Here is a 19,088-nt window from a genome sequence, read left to right on the forward strand (position 1 = left end):
ACAATAAGAGAGAAGCTAGTCCATAATGTACATTTTTTTTACTGAATCAAAGGATCTTTGGCCCATGTGCCCTAGTTTGTGCATCTATACTCTAGAGAGTTCTGCAGTTTCTGAAATGCTCAAACCAGTTGAGGTCTATTAAGGGGGTACATGCTTCAAAATATATTGAGGAGGTCTGGCAATGAAAAGACCACAAGGTCACATTTTCCTCCTATTCATTATGCTAGATGGGAACACAAGTTGAAGCTCTTGACCCATATACTTTACACTGCTGCAGCCTAATTGCTGATTGGATAACTGCATGGAAGAGCAGGCGTACCTATTAAAGTGGCTTGTGAGTCTATGTATAATATCACTATGCTTAAAAATATTATAAAATTTATTTTTGACAAAGAGTGGTTCAACTTACAAATGCAAACATCTGAAAATGGGTATTTATATATTTTTTATTTTAATTAGGTTTGTAAGGCAATCAGAACAATGCACTCTGTTATGAATCTGTTTTACAGAAAAATATTATATGGACAAAAGTTTGTAGACACCTTAACGTAAGATTTTTCTGTGCTTTGTGAACATCCCATTCCATGTCTGATCCCTATTTGTTGGTATATTAATCTCCACACTTCAGAAAATGTGTTCCAGTACATAGATTGTGCTTGTGATTTGTGCTCATTTAGTCACACGGGTGTTTGATGTAAATGATGTGAAGGCCTGCGGTGCAGTCTGTGTTCGAATTCATCCCAAAGGTGTTCAATAGAGTTTAAATCAGAGCTCTATAGCAGGCTACTCAATACCTTCCACTTTTATAAAAACATATCTACATGGAACTCACATTGTGTCCATAGGCATTATAATGCTGTCCCCTTTTTTATGTGAAGGGAAATTGAATGCTACCATATGCAAAGACATCCTAAAATAAATTGTGTTCTTCCAACTTGTTTGTGAAAGCTGTAAATGTCAGGTGTCCGATCTTGTGTATTACTGTAGATTTCTGATTTATATTTATTATTTCTATGTTAGTCTCTAATGAGTGAATCAGAGATGACAGTGATGAGTAAACAGTCCCTATATGGTATAATAAAGAAACCTTGACAGTAAGCAGTTTGCAGAAGGAAACTCATCCTTATCTGTATGAAAGCAGATAGTGTGACTATAAAAATGTGTCATTCTTGAAATACAATTACAGCATTTGTCACAAGCCCTTATTTAAGACAATGTGCAATTATATATTTTTACCAAACCGAGCTGTTGAGAGTCAAGTCAAGTCAAGTCAAGTTTATTTGCATAGCGCTTTTCAGAACAGACATTGTCTCAAAGCAGCTTTACACAAATCAACAGTGATGGTGAATGGTGTGAATTTGTCCCTGATGAGCAAGCCTGACTGTGGCAAGGAAAAACTCCCTTAGATGTTATGAGGAAGAAACCTTGAGAGGAACCAGACTCAAAAGGGGAACCCATCCTCATCTGGGTGACATCAATGAGAGTAAAAGACTGTGCCTAGGGGGGCAAATGCAGCAGTTTGGCAGTGCTGTGGTTGGAACTCATTTGATCAGGGGTCCAACGTCTTAACCACTAAGCCACCACTTCCTTATTCAATATAGTCAACAAGTACAATAATGTTAAAAGGAAATTGTAAGCTTTTGAACAACTTAAGGGTATAAGTAATTTCTAAATTCATTATAGTTTTACATTAAAATCTATTGTATTGCATTGGTCATTAACTGTTCAATTACAAAAACTGCAGTTCTGAAGCGATCCAAAAAAGAAAAACAACATCCACAGCCATCTTTAGAGTTTTTATGAAATACTATACACATCAATCTCACTTTTAAACTTCAGAATATGGACATACGGATATAATTTAGAATAGAGAAATAAATCCACACCATGTTCATTTTTCTAGGTAACAGATACAGTACATGCCCTATATACATGTCCCAATATCATACATCTAACCCTAAGAGAATTGCTTAATTAACAAAGGAAATACAGTTTAGTAACCTTTCCTAAGAGTGTGCACCCAAACAAAGCATTTTTTAGTAAGCTGAGTCTTGATTGTCTATTCATTTATTGATTTGATTGTTTTGTTGTTGGTTTTCTTTTTATATGTACATTTTCTGTATAAATAATTCCCCCACTGTGCACCACAATGCCTATTAAAAGGTTTTATTACAGTATGCTTAGAAGATATTTTTCTTTGTTATGAAGATCAGTCCTCAAAAAACACACCATGTTTTCATTTTCCATTTTTTTTCTTTGGCCAATATGTATATCTGGCCTTTCTTTCATTCATATTCAGTAAGCACTGTGTCCTGGCCAGAGCTGGAGTCTATCCCAGGTCAGTGTGTGAGCTGGGAATACACTCTGGGTGTGACTCCGTGTTATCACAGGACACCTTACACACACGCACGCACCTACGCACGTACACACACACACACACACACACACACACACACACACACACACACACACACACACCTAGGGGCAAGTATGAGTCATTAATTTACTTACTGGCATGTCTTTGAGAGATGGGAGGAATCTAGAGCCCCCTAGAGGAAGCTCATATGGAGACGAGGAAAAAAGAAGAATCCTGGCTGTAGCAACACCACCCTAGTTAATGCATTGAGAATATTAAAATAATGATTTCTTAGTAAGTTCAAAGTACTCGAAGCTACAATGAAGAAGGTACTTAATGAATTATAGCCTCGCCAACCCTTGCACTCATGACAACCAATAGTTTTAACAACAAATAAAGTCTAGAAAGGGAATAAATATATAATGGGCAAACATGTAAGCCAAAAAAAAAATGGCATGAGGCGAAAAATCATGATGCATACACTCCCATGATCCCTCTGTCTCCCTCTCACACACAAGCACACATATCATAGTGGCATGCTCTTAGGATCGTGTGACATATCCAATACAATAGCACCTGAAATTAATTATTTCTAATTCTAAAAACATGTCTGATGTGTAATTACGTAATTACACATTTGAACAACAATGCACTACACGTTCTGGTTAAAGCAGGACTCCACCCAGTTCCCAGTATGCATTCTCATGAATGATTGTACAAATGATATGTCTTCAAAGCATTATTTATTTTGGAGGGTACTGAGCAAATGGTGCATCCTCATTCATCTTGTTCTGGTGGGAGTGAAAGAAAGAATTGATAAGAAAAATATAGAAAAGCATCTGGCAATGCTAAGTGATTGACAGACGCAATACTCAAGAGTATAAGCAATTAGAAGCTCACCATAGGTAAATCATCCAGCCTTTCAAACTGTGAACTTTTTCGGCAGTTCGTGGCGATCTTACTGATTGCAACCACAATCACCAAAGCCAAAATAATAAAGAAAATGGACAGGATGGCCACAAGGCCTGGGTTCCTCGCCAAGGTGTCTTCTCCATTATTACTGGAAGCTGTAACAGTATATAAAGTTCATAATAATGTGTTATAGCAACAATGGGGAAGCTGTCGATCCTGATTAAATACATTACCTGAACTTGGGGTCGTGTTCAGGTTTTCTGTTGAAGCACCTGTCTTGCCAGATTCTATAGTAGATGATAGGAGGGGTTTTACTGAACTGATTTCAGTTGTCCTTAATGCAGTGTTTCCACTGTCCTGACTGTCCATTGACGTCGTTTTGGTCTTTTCCGTGGTGGTGATCGTGCTAAGTGAGGGTGAAGATGTGGTTCTTTGATCGATGCTTGTTTCAGGAGATGTGCTGTTTGTTGTATTTACTTCAGTCAAACTCTGACTCACTGTTCTTGAAAAATTTGTAAAAGTAGAGCTGGTGGACATTGTTATTGTGCTGGGTGGATGGGGAGTTTCAGTAGTGGACTTGTTTTGTCCTGTATCTGTAGTTGTTGGCAGAGTAGTCGATTCCCCTGCTGATTCTGGTTTTGCGACAAAGATTGACAGTGCAGTGTTTAATTCCACAGTTAGCTACTGAGAAATCTTTTAACATTCAAATTTTATACCACAGTGTCATTGCATTTTAAAATCTGATTAGTCAGAATGTCTTAATCTTCTATAATGGCAGTTACTACACTAGCATGAATGAGCTGTCATTCATGGGATATTTTAGTATGTAATTGTTTCTATATTGACAGCTCATTCACAGGTATGCCAGATGCTCCAAATAAAACAAAACTCAATATATGCCATTTTTGGCAGACACCCTTTTTCCAGAGCAGCTTAAAATTATCTCAAATTTATACAATTGTGCAAGACCCCAGAAAAAGTGTTATGGGCCTTGCTCTAGGGCCAAAAAGAGGCATCGTGAGACTTTAACTAACAACTTTCCAATCAGAAGTCTAATATCGCAACCACTGAGCTACTATTACACTAACATTTAAAAAAATTATTACACTACCAATATTACACTAAACTTTTAATTGTGTGAGTAAGATGATTTTGTACTTTCCTGTTGTCTGTTAACTTGTCAAGCTGTGTTTTTTTGTGTGTCTTATTACTATCAAGAGAGAGAGAGAGAAAAATTGAGGTTGGTGCTGAGTGACTTTTTTTTTTTTTTTTATAGCTATAGCTATAAAGTAAAAACAGGAACTAACTTGACTTGTGGGTGTTTCAATACATTAACAGAACAAACAAATGTTTTCAACTGTAAAGTCAGAATAGTAATGGTTGGTAAATTGTTATGGAATAAATGGGATAAATGTTTTTAAATAAGTAAACTTTGCTGCTATACAGCAGTTATGACCCAAACATGAATTATTTTTTCAGCACATCCTATTTTGTGTTCCTTCCTTAATTAAAGTTAAAGTAGGTAAGCTTCTTGATGTAGCACTACATTAAAAAAAGTACATCTCCCCCACCCCCCAAAAAAGTATATTTACATCTTACAGTGTTTTTACAGTGATGGGCTTCTTTTGTAAGTTGCTCAGGATTCCCTTACATGTTTTAATATAGCATTCATTTCTAACACGCAAAGTTAACTTTACAGTTATCATTAAACATATACAATGTGGAAAAGAACTCAAATTAACAACGTATTTATTTCCATATTCAATGAGAAATACTGCCAAAATTCACTATTTCATATTTCTTAATCTTTTACACTAATTATTTATTTGTATTCATACCGGAATTCCTTGATTTGTGCCATTTCAGAAGCAGTATAACATTCTCATTTCCAAAATATTTAGCAGACTTACCTTGTAATATGCTGAATGCAATGATTAAAATTGTGCCCACATGTAGCACTTTAGCCATATTGTTATGGTATAGCAGCAGCAGCACTAGCAAAAGCAGCAATGAAGCAACTTGCCAACGGGTATAATCAGAAACCACACTTCTAACAGGATGTGGCTGTATAGCAGAGGTGTGGTTTCTTCAACAGGATCATATCAATAATATCTCACTCTCCTTAGTCAATGTTTGCTTTGGTAGACTTTATATTTAAAAGAGGGATCAAGATGTTATACGTCATGCTCAACAAGCCTGAAATGGCTAGTCTTTAATGTAAATATTAAAAAAGAGAAAAAAAGAAAAGAAGTGTAACATAATGTAAAAAAAATATCTGGGAAATCTAATCACAATTGATTTATGTAACAGTTCATTTTTTATAGCAGGGAATGAATAATTAGTAGAAGCTGTTTGAACTCTAAAACCATAATCATCAAAATAGAGTTGTACAATTTACAAATGAAAACATACCCCCTTTTAAAATTTCTGAACCATTCTACATTAATAATGTGTAGAACAAAAGCATTATAACATTCACACCAGTTGATTAAAAATAAACCAGTCTTCTGTATTATGATAAATACAATAGTTAAAACAGTAAAGGCAGCTAACACTTGAGCTATTTTAAACAAATTAAATTGTGCAAATTAAACAATGAAGCAGAATATCAGCAGAACAGACTCACTCTTAACTGGCCTGCAGTCAAGACCTTTAAACAAATTGAAAACATTAACAAATGATGAAACAAAAAATACAACAAAGAAGACCCATGACTGTTGAGCGGCTAGAATTCTGTATCGGACACAAGAACATTCCTTGCCCAAAATGTCCAGCAACTGGTCTCTTCAGTCCCCATATGTATACAGATTTAAATGGTAAAATATCCTCAGTTTAAAAATGTTATATGTTTTTCTGTGATCTACTGTAAATAAAAATGTATCGCAAATCATTGCAATCTTTTTTTATTTATATTTTACACAGCATCCCATCCCAATAATCTACTAAAATAAGATGATTTCAAGCTTGAAACAAGTAAAACAAATCTAAATGTTAGCTCAATAATCATAAATTTGTTTGGAAACAATCTAACAAAAAAAAGATTTTTGCAAACCTTAGTTCAGTCACTATTTGCTTTGGTATTTTATTGATCCTTTTAAGAAGGATCAAGTTGTTATACATCATGATACATGTCTTCAGTGGCTTGTCTCTGTGCCAATAAACAAAGAAAAGAAGAACAAAGAAAAGTTACATCACAGAATATCAAATGAATTATTAGTAAATGCTTTTAATGTTGCACCCAGCACATATCCACATTAATTATGAGATATTTATTGTATTAGATTAATCCAAAAGATTCAATTAATTTGTCAAAATTCTAAATATTTGTGTTTTTTTAAATGCATTTTCTTTTCAATGTAAGAAATGTATTATAAATCAAACCTGTATGAATCTTTGGCACAAGGTTTAAAAGCACAAAAACAGTATAGTAAATAAATTACACAGGAATACACAAATTCATTATTTCTGTAACTGAGTTTTAGCTTTGTTTAATGTATAAATATTACATTTGGCAAAAAAATATCAACTATGCAACTATGCAAATTCAGACTATTATATATTTGGTGCATTTTTCTTTTCTTTACAAATAAAAAATGCATTTAAATATGCTAAATAGTGACTTTCTCACTTAAGAATAATTCCATTTGCTCACAGTTTCCTTCTTTCACACGATGCAAGATAATGAGCCACACACCCCATTAGTCTGTTCTTGGACACTTTTCAATCTATTTTAAGTTCCTCAAATAATGTTGATAATGTAGAACAATTTAGTGTGTAGTGTATAGACTTTCAAAGCATTCAGTGGGAATAATGTGCTGTACAAATTTACCTAGACCAAAGCTTTCCTAGTTGTTAATTGGACCTATTTCATGGTTTTATCTCTTTTCCTGCAGTTTACCAATCTCCAAAAGGTCACTGTGTCATCATGACTGGTGTGAACTGTATTTCGAAGGAAGGCAGATAAAGCTAATTGTTCTCCTTTCTTTGTATGCAGACATTTCACCTTTTTTGTCATGCAAGGTACCACTGCTTGAACTTCTTGATGGATAGTAACACATCTTATTTTATGGCTGTAGATTTATCACCAGTAAGCATGAGTAATTACAGCTTGGCAGCATGGAACAGTATTTACAATAAAAAAGCTGCAAAACAACATCCCAATGACCCACATCATATTATAGCGTTTCTTAGATCTTTCCTTTTAAGTAATATTTTAGGCAGCTTGGAACCAGCTTTTTAAAGGTAGTGTAGGGTCATCTCTGAATTAGCAAGGCTGTGTATTTGTGAGTAAAGTGAGTAAAGGGTGAGTAAAGTATCTGAAAGATTACTGAATGGAATCTTGGTACTGTATTAAAATTGCTAATTCAAGATCTGTAAGCTATAAAAACAGAAACTAACCTGACATTTTGAAGTTGTCAAAAAAACAAACATAATTCACAGTCAATAAATTTACAGTATCCTACTGGCTAAGATGGAAAATGCAAACAGGACCTAATGCAGCTTATAGGTGACCTTGCAATATTTGTGAAAGTATTTCTCAAATGTACTGTATGGTTGAACCCAGAAACTTCTGCATGCAAAGCAGACATGATGATTCATGTTAAAGTGGAAGGGCCATACATGTTGTAAAATGTTGTTCATTACTTTTAAACCAACCTCAAATATAGCCATAAAATTAAGAACTACCCTGGCTCATGCGATTTCAGGCTGGGGCTAATGAGAGTTTGGCCTTATAAGGGCCTTTTGTTGTTGTATATGCAATATAATTATATTCATGGTAACTCTACCCAGGAGTTAATCCCAAATTAAACCATGCAGTAAAGAAATGTGAGGTCATGTGAGTGTTATTGTTGCTGGATCCTATTTTTAGGATCACATCTGGTTTACACACAGATAGTACTTGCCTTAACCCTCAGTGAGATATTTTGAAGAAACAAACAAATAACTAAGGAAAAAAACAATTCTATATAAAATAAATTCACTTGTCTTTTTTTTTAACAATTTTCTGATCTTGAATCTGTAAATATGTAGAAATCTGATTAAGCTCAGCTTATTTACTCACTCCTACTTGTAAAAACATTATAGTTGTGACCACATAAACACCAGGAAGATGGCTACACTGGGGATTGAACCAAGGGCCTTCTGCATGTAAGGCAGACATGATGACCACTACACTAAGGAACCCGATTAATGAGGGGGAGGGCCATACAGTACATACAGTATTTAGAATGCTGTTCACTGACGTTGAATATGCTGAAATATATCTATGCACTGAAGCAATTTGCTGGCTCATACAGCTTCATGTTTAGTCTACTGATAGCTCTAGCTTTGCCAATGCATTTAGCAGTTGATTATGTACTGTAGTTATCTTCATGTTAGCTTTCATACAGCAGGTCCTGGGTTCAATCCCCAGTAAAACTATGCACTGAAGAAAGGTAAGGTAAAGTAAGTGTTACAAAGTTAGCTGGATCCTGATTTTTGAATGCACATTCTATGTTGGACTTAATTGAAAAAGATTCTATAGTCTAGTGGTCATCACATCTGGTTTGCACAAAAACAGGTTAGTGTGACAATATATTGGGGAAACAAACAAACAGGAACAAACAAAATGGAACCAGAACCTTCTGCAAGCAAAGCAGAACCGATGACCACTACACTAGGGAACCACAAAACCACCACAAAATACAGATATGGTCATGTATTTCTCAACAGTAACAGTGAGTAATGTAGCTGGATTTTTATCTAGTAAATGATGACATGAAACCATTTGTAGATATATTCACTAATTTCAAGCGGTGTCTTACCCTGATAGTAGATCACACTCAGTGGATCAAACCCAGGACCTTCTGGAGGTGAAACACACGTTATTCCCACCATTCTACAGAACTACATGCTGTTAGCAAAGGTTTTTAAAACCATATATGTTTGAAATGCAACAAAATACAGGTATGATTAATAAAGGTGAGTAAAGCAGTTGTTATAAAAAAGAATGTTTGGTACTGTATTTACAGTCAATAAAAATCAAATAATAAGGCTAGCTGTTTAACATTTAACATGGATGCAAAGCTCCTGCCTCACTAATTAAACATGTGATCCTGTACTTGAACCAAGAACAGAAAGCTGAGGCTGCAGTGGGTACAGACTTTACAAAAAAATTGATAATTACAGACTGAAAAAATGGCCTGGTCTGATGAATCTTGATTTCTGTTCTTTCAATTTGCCCTGATAAATGGTTGACCCCATAGTTTAGTGGTCGCATGTAAGTTTGTTCCCAGTGAAACATACAACATTTATAGAAAGGTAAGTTTGGGTAGAGTAGTTATGATTATATTTAAGCTACTAAGCTGTAGAAACAAAATCAGTCTAAAATCTTGGAGTTGAAATACATAATACTTCATTTAAAGCAGTTGTGATGATAGTATTCTCTAATGGAGCCAGTCACACTATGGACTGTGCCAGTGGGTTCCGGCATGGGTTGGGATAGAATGTAGTTCCTGTACTCATGTGCCTTTGCATGCTTTATTATGCTCTTCATTAGCGTTGAAGACATCCAACCCTTTAGTTCTGCAAAGCCTTCAAATCTGGAAACAATTTAGAAAACATTTTGGTTTCCAGGTAGCATCAGGTCTGTCTCCTATATATAAAAATCCTTCCTTTCTACCCTCTATTTCAGACAGATCCTTTGCATTGTGGTTTAGAAGGGGCATTGCAAACATTAATGATCTTTTTCAGGAGAATACATTTGTCACTTTTTCCTACTTGTCAGAAAAATTCAACCTGCCTAAAACTCATTTTTATCGATATCTTCAAGTTCGTGATTTTACAAGAAACACGTCTTTTCCTTTCTCTTATGCACCTCCTAAACAAGAGATTGATCGAGTTTTAGATTAATTATTTCACAGATGAGGAATAGTCCAAGGCCCTTGGTTGTGTACATACCTCCTCTATATGTGCCCGTCATTCGTTAATAAAGTTTAAGTTGTTGCATAGAGCGTATTGGACAACGGACAAACTATCTAAAATTAATTGGTTTGGATCCAACTAGTAATCGGTGTCGGCAGGCTCCGGCTACTCTTATCATACTTTTTGGCTTTGCCCAGCCTTGACTTCTTTCTGGACATCAATTTTTAAATCAATCTCTGAATATTTCATTTTAGATATTAAACCATGTCCCCTAGTAGCATTATTTGGACTCAACCCCACAAATCCCTTCTTGTCATCCTCACAGTCAAACATGCTCGCCTTTTGTTTAATAGTAGCAAAAAGGCTTATATTACTGAACTGGAAGAATCCTCAACCACCCAGTTATTCTCATTGGATGCATGACCTGTCGCAGTTTATTCAAATAGAAAAGATCAGATTTACAATACTTGGTATTACGGAAAGGTTTTACACCACCTGGCAACCATTCTTATCACATTTAAGAAGAAGAGGAACAGGAAAAAATAGGTGAATTAAGGGGAAGAAGAGGAAAGGGGAGGAGAGGATGAGGAAAGGAAAATTAAAAAAAAGAGGAAAGAGGATAAAGAGTAAAGAAAGGAGGGGAAGGAAAAAAAGAAAACACGTTTAGAGATAGGATAGTGAGAAAATCCTGTTCTCTTTGTCTGGCCTTCTTGAGCTCTTTCCCTTGCCCCTGACTTCTTGAGAGATAGGGAGAAGAGGAGGGAAAACATATTTCTTTGAGAGTGTTACTTAGGTGTGTACTTAGGTACTTAAGTGTACTTACTATGTACTTAGGTGCAAATCTTTTTTTTATTTTATTTTATTTATTTATTTATTTATTTATTTTCAGTTTTATATATATATATATATATATATATATATATATATATATATATATATATATATATATATATATATTTTTTTCTCTTTGTCTTGTTTTTGATGCTCACATTCATAATTGTGTTTATATGTATAACTTAGAAAGAGGAAGACCAATTTCTTGTTGATGGCCTATTCAACCACTGTTCTATTGTCTTTTTCGCTTAAGTGTCTTTCTGATTGAATTGCATCAATTAAAAAAAAAGAGTTGGACTAAAGCAGTTATGATGGACGCTAGACTATGGAAGAAGTTGCTCAAAGTTGCTAGTTAAATATAATATGTGTCTAATATGTAAGATACTGTTGATTAATGCAGGGAAAATCTTAAAAATACCTGACACCTGTCAAGTGAGTGTAAAGTATATAGTGAAAGTAATTAACTTCTTCTTCTTCTTTCGGCTGCTACCTTTAGGGGTCGCCACAGCAGATCATCTGTCTCCATACTAGAAGGCCAACTAGGAGGTTTATGGATGTGGTGAGGGAAGGCATGCAAGTAGTTGGTTTGAAAGAGGCAGATGTAACGGACAGGGTGGTATGGAGTTAAATGGTGCACTGTGGCGACCCCTAACAAAAGCAGCCAAAAGAAGAAGAAGAAGAAGAAGGTTATTTGTTTCTCAAAGAGTTTTTTTTTCATTTTTATAAACAATTCAATTTAATATAATTCCATTGTAAAAAAAAAGAAGAATTTACAAACAAGTGTAACTGATCAACCTTTTAAAAAACATAAGCATTGCTGTCTTTTTTTATACGTCTTCATAGCATGGTTCCACTGGAGGTCAAGACCAGGAGCTTCTGCTTTTGGGAGAGATGTGACAACCACTAGACTATGGAACCACATGAGCTTTGGTCAAAGGTGACAAGGGGATGGTTGACAGAATTAAAGATGCAAAAGTAAAAGCACTTGTATCTATATAATTTATTCCCAATTAAGTTAATATTCATAGAGAACAAGTTGCATTCAGCTAACACCTTCCACACTGAGCAGGTTGCAGCATTTCTCTAAAAGCAAGAATATGTGAGTAGAGAGAAAGAGCAACAATTGAATTCATCTGAATTCTTCAAAAACATGGATCATACCTATCATGATGACGCAGTGACCTTTCAGTGGTTGCTAAACTACAAGAAAACCTGCAGCAGTTTCAGTTCAATATCTCTGCTCCAATATTCACCCTTACTGGTGACAAACACACAAACATACCCATTTTTTGTTGTGTTTACTCAATGCTTTCTGTGTGTATAGCAAACATGATGATTGATACACTATGAAACCAGTTGCTTAAAGTTTGAAGTTAAACATGCGTACGTCATACGATAATGATTATTCATGCAAAATCCTGCCTGATGAGGCACAGCCTGAATTTTGTTTCTTCTTTTTACTGGAAAATAAATGTTTTTGTTTTGTTACTCAAATGTATGGTTCCACAGGAGATAACGTCATAACTACAGCACTATGGAACTGGAAACTTAATGGTTCAGCTGAATCTTCAATGTTAACGTTAGTGAAATTCTTGAGAATGCCAGTGAGCAGTTTGTTCATGGACTACATTTATTGGCAAAATATACAATTATCCATGTAGGAACCATGTGGTTCCGCTGGGGATTGAATGTAAAGCAGATATGTGATGACTATGGAAGCAAAGATAAGTGTTCTATTGTGGAATGTGAATCCAGCTAGCATAGTTATTGTCACCAGTATACCCTACTGGTGACAAATACATAATCTTACTTTAGTACTGTATGATCACTACACTATGGATACAACTATTTGATATAAATTTGCATACATTGTGTAGGATAATTAGAAAACTAATGTATAGAAATCAGGAAAATGCCTTTAATACAATCCAACCACTTTTACAGAGTGAGACACTGGCTGTCAGCTTGTCTACTGTCTCCTGGATTGAACCCTGGACTTTCTGCATGTAAAGCAGGACTGAGAATAACCAAACTATGGAACCACACGTCATAACAAAGCCTTTATTAATGAAGAAAATATTAAAAGATATCAAGTATCAAGATTTCCTCTCATTAAATAACAGTAAATTACAATATGTGTGCACACTGTAGGTGGTGGAACGAACTTCCATTGAATGCCTGAACTTCAATTTGTCTAAAAAAAAAAAAAAAACCTCTTTCAGCAGCAGAAACTTTTTCACACCACTGTAGGTGCGAGAACATAGAAGAGACATACTGTAAAAGCTGTGGGGTAATGAGGTGCTGGTCTGCTTAGTAGGCAAGTACCAGTGTTTTAAATCTGATGCAGGCATCTAAAGTAGACCAGTGGATGGAGTGTAGCAGTAGGATGGTGTGGGAAAACCTTGCATAAAGAAGGTTGATCAGCTGCAGAAGTTGAATGTCTTGAAAAGGCAGTCCTGCCAGGAGCGAGTTCCAGTGTTGAACAAGCACCTGAGTGGCCTGTGTTGGAGTAGGGTTGAGATTAAAAAAAATGAGCTAATCCCAATTGCCTAACTGTAGTTATTTATGATGATAAATGTATGCCTTGCATTATATATACAATCCTGTGGGAAAATGGCCCTAACAACAAGTAATTGGTCAAATTAAATGATTGTCATTGAAAATGCATTTAAACAAATAAATCTTGCATTTAAATGTACATTTTATTTGCATTTATTTTTTAAAGGTAATTTTCTATCATTAAATTAACCATGATCATTTGGTAATCATGATCATACTGCTTCCATCTTACATACAGTATTGCTCTACATGCAAACAAATAGGATACTGTTAATTAGTGAGGGAAAATTGTGAAAACACCAAAGTATGAAGCAGTGAAAACTTTGCATTCACTTATCCTTGGAGACCCAAACCAGCATGGCAATGCCCCTGTGCACAAAGTCAGCTCCTTGAAGATATGGTTTACATGCTTTGAAGCGGATGATCTTAAGGTGCCTGCTATAGAGCTCAGATCTAATCCCTACTGAACACCTTTAAGGTGAATTGGAACGCTGACTGGACCCCAGATCTCCTCCCCTATAATAATACCCTTGTGGCTGATGAACACAAATATCCACAAACAGTGACCTCCGGCTCAATCACTCAGCTATGTTTTCCTTTACTCATTTCCTACATTTAATTTACATTTAAAAGCTAAATCCTGTCTACACTTCAAAGGTAAGAACAATATCAAATATCTGGGCAGAGTTTGCTCTGGTTTCTTTTTGACTCCGATGAACCCAAAGTGCTTCATGTATTTTGTCACTGCTTTACTGTTATAAACTTCTTCATTTCGATCATCGTTGTCCTTATCATTTTCTCTTACAAAATCTAGTGGAACTGCTTTCCGGAAGAGTGGAGGGAATTATAGGAATAAATTAGGACTAAATGTGGAATACAATGCTCAAAAATCACATACCATATTTATGACTAGGTGACCCAATACTTTTGGAAATATAGTGTATGTATGTATGTATGTATGTATGTATGTATGTATGTATGTATGAATATATGTTTATTTACTTACAAGCTTTTGTCTTTGTTTCCATAGTGTAGTGGCAATCACCTCTGCTTTATAAGTGTGATGTTAAAAGAGCAAGCCCCAGTAGAACTTAACATGTTTAACATGAACAGTTATACCCTTGCCACAAATTAGTAACAAGACTTCATGACCTGCCATTTCAGCATTTTTAAGATTTTCCCTAATTAATGAGCAGTATTCTACAATTTGCTCAACATAAAATATTAAGGTCAGCTATATGTTGCCACTAAGATTGTTTAATAAAACCTCATGAACATTAGCATTATTAGGGTATTGCATGCAGAAGGTTCAGTGGTTTGGCCCCCAGAGGGATCATGCATTTGAGAAACAAAGCAATAAAAGAAAATGAAAGTGACCTTTTGCATGTAAAGCAGGTATGGTGACTACTACTGCAATGGCTCATGTGTCAATTAAATGTGCATGTATGTTTTAGGATTCTGTTCATTAATAGGTAAAAATCGTGAAAATCCTAAAATCTCCTCTCTCCTGATATTTATGGAGAAGGTCACCGTTCTTGTTCTTCTAAAATCCGCCTCCATTGGTCTGGTTTATATTACCACTTTATAAAGTTATCCACCAGTTCTCTGTTCTCCAATGCAGAGGCTAACCAGTAAAATAATACATACATATTTATGGATACAATTAACTAATCAAGGGAATATCTTGAAATTATCGTTTTAACATTTTCTAACAAGATTAACAAGATTTTCTCTCGTAATGAAGGATTTCTTAGCTAATGTGAGGTTCCATAGTGTAGTAGTCATCATGTCTGCTTAGCTTGCAAGCTCTTCTAGGTTTGATCTTCAGCAAAACCATGCATTTGAGATACATTATCAAAAAAGGTTATAGAAATGTGTTTGTCACTATCAAAAGATGATTATTTTTATGTACACTATTTGCAGTTGTAAATCCAAGATCAAATTGTAAGAACAAAGAATTCTTCTTACTCTAACTTTGTGTTCAAGTCCTTTTCACACATCCATGGCTTCAGTACCACTCACATAACATCACTTCATTACCATACACTGTTTACATGCTGTTTTTGCACATCTTTTCTGAATTTGCTGCTATTGCTCTTTTGCACAACATTTTGTTTACATTTTTTTGTTACTGTTCACTTTACGTCTTTTACACACCACAGTGTGAAATATACAACAGGTTTACAGGCGCTATTTTGTATTTTGTGTATTTGTCTTACACTGTCTCGTGTTGTCTTGCACTGTTTGTACCAGGTTGCCTACGGTGCACTTTATTGGGCAAATACACTCACTAGTCCTTAACCCTGTGTTTTCTGTGATTGTTGTTGTATGTAGCACCAGGGTTCAGGAGGAACATTGTTTCATTTCACTGTGTAATGCGTTGGCTATATATGGTTAAACCCAGGACCTTCTATGTACAAAGTACATGTGATTACTACACTATAAAACCAGCTGTGAAGGGACTCTATGTGTATCTAGCTAATAGGATACTGCTAATGTTCATGTTTTTTTTTTTTAAGTCTTAGTACTTTTTTATGTTTATCTTTTTTTTTTGTTCCACTGTAGGCATTGAACTTTATATGTTTGTTGTGGGTTTTTTGTATAATAAGAATAAGGATAGCTGTTATTTGTCACATATACATTACAGCAGAGTGAAATTCTTTCTTTGCATATCCCATCTTGCTCAGAAGGATGAGCCATGACATAGCGCCCCTGGTGGCAGCTAAGAGTGGCAGCTTGGTGATACTGGGGTTTGAAGCCCTGACCTTTCATTCAGTAATTGTTGTTCATAAAACTTTGTTTTTACAGCTGAATTTATTTGTAACCCTGCGCAAATAAATTATCACCATTACTCATGACAAACATACAACCTTAACTCTTTTCAATTATGTTTCATAAACATGTGGTTTTATTAGTTATTCTTCTCATGCAAAGCAGACATGATGACCACTACACTGTGGAACCCCCTAGTGGGTTTGAGATAGACAGAAGTACTTAATTACTTTTAGCATTCTTTATAATGATTAAGAAATCATTATTATTTCAAGCCTCAACAGCATAAATGAGCAGAAATACCTATTCAGGCAACATTTTTCCAGATTGCAACTATCCAGTTTTGTAAAGCTTGTACGCTTAGCTTTCTGTTCAGTTTACAGGATTTAAAGTACAAGGTATTTTTAAATACTGCAGTACATGATTAATTTATTAATAAGAGGAAGATTAATCATCATCATCGATCCTCGTAGAGTGGCTAAGAGGAGCGACTCTAAAAAGCTGTAAAATCAGTTTTCAGCCAACGGCCCTGCTTCAGTGAAGAAAGACCTGAGAGACATGGTGCAGTCATAAAAACCTGGAGCTTAACACGCTCAAAACAGTGAAGATGATTGTGGATTTTAGGAGAAATCCGCCGCACTTCCCCACTCACTATTTTGGGCACCACCATCTCTCAGGGCATGTAGTGGGACAATCACATTGACTCCATTGTTAAAAAGGCTTAACAGAGGATGTACTTCCTTCACCAGCTTAGGAAGTTCAACCTGCCACAGGAGTTGCTCACACATCTCTAATCATCGAGTCTGTTCTGTGCACTTTAATGACTGTCTGGTTTGGCTCAGCTACAAAATCAGACATCAAAACACTAACGAGGACAGTTTAGACAGCTGACAGGATCATTGGTGTCCCCCTGTCCAATTTTCAAGAACTGTATACATTCAGAGTGAGAAAAAGGGCTCTGAAAATCGTTTTGACCACTACACTATGGAACCAGCATGTGAAGCAGAGGTGATCACAACCACACAAAGGTTTTTATAAAAATAAGAAACACACTCTTACATAATATTTGTTTTACAGTAATCCCCCATTTATCGTGGTGGTTACATTCCAAAACTGCCCGCAGTAAATGAAAAAACGCGATAAATGTACACCACACCACAAATTAGGGCTGTGCAATACGGACAAAATAATCATATTGCGATTTTCTGAATGAATATTGCGATTGCGATTTTCTTCGCGATTTTGACAATTGTTTTTGCTTTTTCAAACTTTTTTAAACATGCTTTTTCTAAATGTATTCAGTGCACAAGAAGTGCATAACAAAACATTTATAAATTATATAAAATAACAGTATTAATAGTTTAATAAACAAAACTGTAGTAAAATTGTCTTTAAAACAGACAACATAAAATAAATTAAGATTAACTAAACTAAATTCCAGTCATAATAAATAAACTTCAAAACTGTTTTTTTAGTGCACACATTTAATAACTGTACAGTAGTACTAACTGCTTGATAAACAAAACTGTAATAAATTGTCTTAAAAACAGACATGAAATAAATTAAGATGAACTAACCTCAACTCCAGTCATAACAATAAATAAAAACTAACAGAAATCAAAACCAAAAAACAGATTGCTCTCTTAAAGGTTTTTTGCAAGAAAAACCAGCATGTCCACCATATCTGTGGTCGTGGCGTAGTATTTCACCTGCTTGAGCTCGTATTCAACGCCCGCCTTACATTTCTCATACATTTCGGGAATAGCAAATCGTGTGAAATGAGTGCGAGATGGCAGCTGGTATCTTTTGTCTAGTGTTTGTATTAGTCTTTGGAAGCCGTCTTTACTGAAGATGTGCGCAGGCATCATATCTTTGCATATATAATAGGTGACTGCGTCGGTAATTTCTTTGTGCCGTTTTGATCCTTTCTCATAAAACATGGCGCTTGCAAATGCTTGAACAATGTATACTTGTTCAATCTGTTCAGGCTGGCTTTGATGTGTGCTTTTGTTTGTTTCGATGGACTTTGTCGACATGCATTGATCATGCAGTTTTTTATGGCGCTGTTTTAAGTGTTGGAACAGATTTGTAGTATTGCTCCGTTTCGTTGGAATAATCATTCCACAAGTCTTGCAAATTACCTTGCTCTGTGACATCCTCTCTCCTGAATCCAAAATACTCCCAAACGACTGACGTTGAATTTCTCTTTGACACCAAATCATTTTTATTTTGACCTGCATCCATATTTTATGTTCTTTCCTCCTGCTCGCCGATTTGGTTTTTCCGCTCAGCTTCGTCGTGCGCTGCGTGAGCTCTGATTAGTTAACGTCTTAAAAACATGCGCACAAGAACGTATTCTGAATAAAAATATAAATAAATTAATAGATAAAATCGCAGCCTTATGCGGTTTAGAAATCGCATGTGCTTAAATCGCGATTTTTTTGCGATTGCGATTAATTGCACAGCCCTACCACAAATGCTATTTTATGTATACAGTACTGTACTGTATGAACATTTTACTTAATTTCATTATTAATGATTATGATTTGTTTCATAAATTTCATTATTTAAACATAAAACTTCATAAAAACAATTCCCTGTAAGTTTGTTGGTCAATCGGGGTACGAGATTCAAATTGCAGTAAAGATTAATGTATACATAGTTCCACTGGGAGTCAAACACAGGATCTCCTGCAGAGTAAAGCAGAAGTGATAAATCACTATACGATGGAATCTGTTTATTTATTTATTTA

The 19,088-nt window shown here is 35.3% G+C and overlaps 1 protein-coding gene across 1 annotated transcript; it reads right to left on the bottom strand.

Moving 5' to 3' along the window:
* Positions 1 to 1,783: 1,783 nt before the first annotated feature.
* Positions 1,784 to 5,305, bottom strand: LOC124391317 (cell wall protein DAN4-like). Its single transcript, XM_046857819.1, has 4 exons — positions 5,179 to 5,305; positions 3,502 to 3,900; positions 3,257 to 3,423; positions 1,784 to 3,147 (listed from the first exon to the last, which is right to left on the bottom strand). The coding sequence occupies exons 1-4, from the start codon at positions 5,234 to 5,236 to the stop codon at positions 3,100 to 3,102; spliced, it is 672 nt and encodes a 223-aa protein (XP_046713775.1). The 5' UTR covers positions 5,237 to 5,305; the 3' UTR covers positions 1,784 to 3,099.
* Positions 5,306 to 19,088: the final 13,783 nt, after the last annotated feature.

Source organism: Silurus meridionalis, chromosome 9 (assembly GCF_014805685.1).
Source record: "Silurus meridionalis isolate SWU-2019-XX chromosome 9, ASM1480568v1, whole genome shotgun sequence".
Lineage (NCBI taxonomy): Eukaryota > Metazoa > Chordata > Actinopteri > Siluriformes > Siluridae > Silurus > Silurus meridionalis.

Coding starts and splice junctions, on each gene's coding strand:
- LOC124391317 (XM_046857819.1), bottom strand. CDS start 5,236: ATGGCTAAAGTGCTACATGTGGGCACAATTTTAATCATTGCATTCAGC. Junction 3,424..3,501: donor GAACACGACCCCAAGTTCAG/GTAATGTATTTA, acceptor ATACTGTTACAG/CTTCCAGTAATAATGGAGAA. Junction 3,148..3,256: donor GGCTGGATGATTTACCTATG/GTGAGCTTCTAA, acceptor CACTCCCACCAG/AACAAGATGAATGAGGATGC.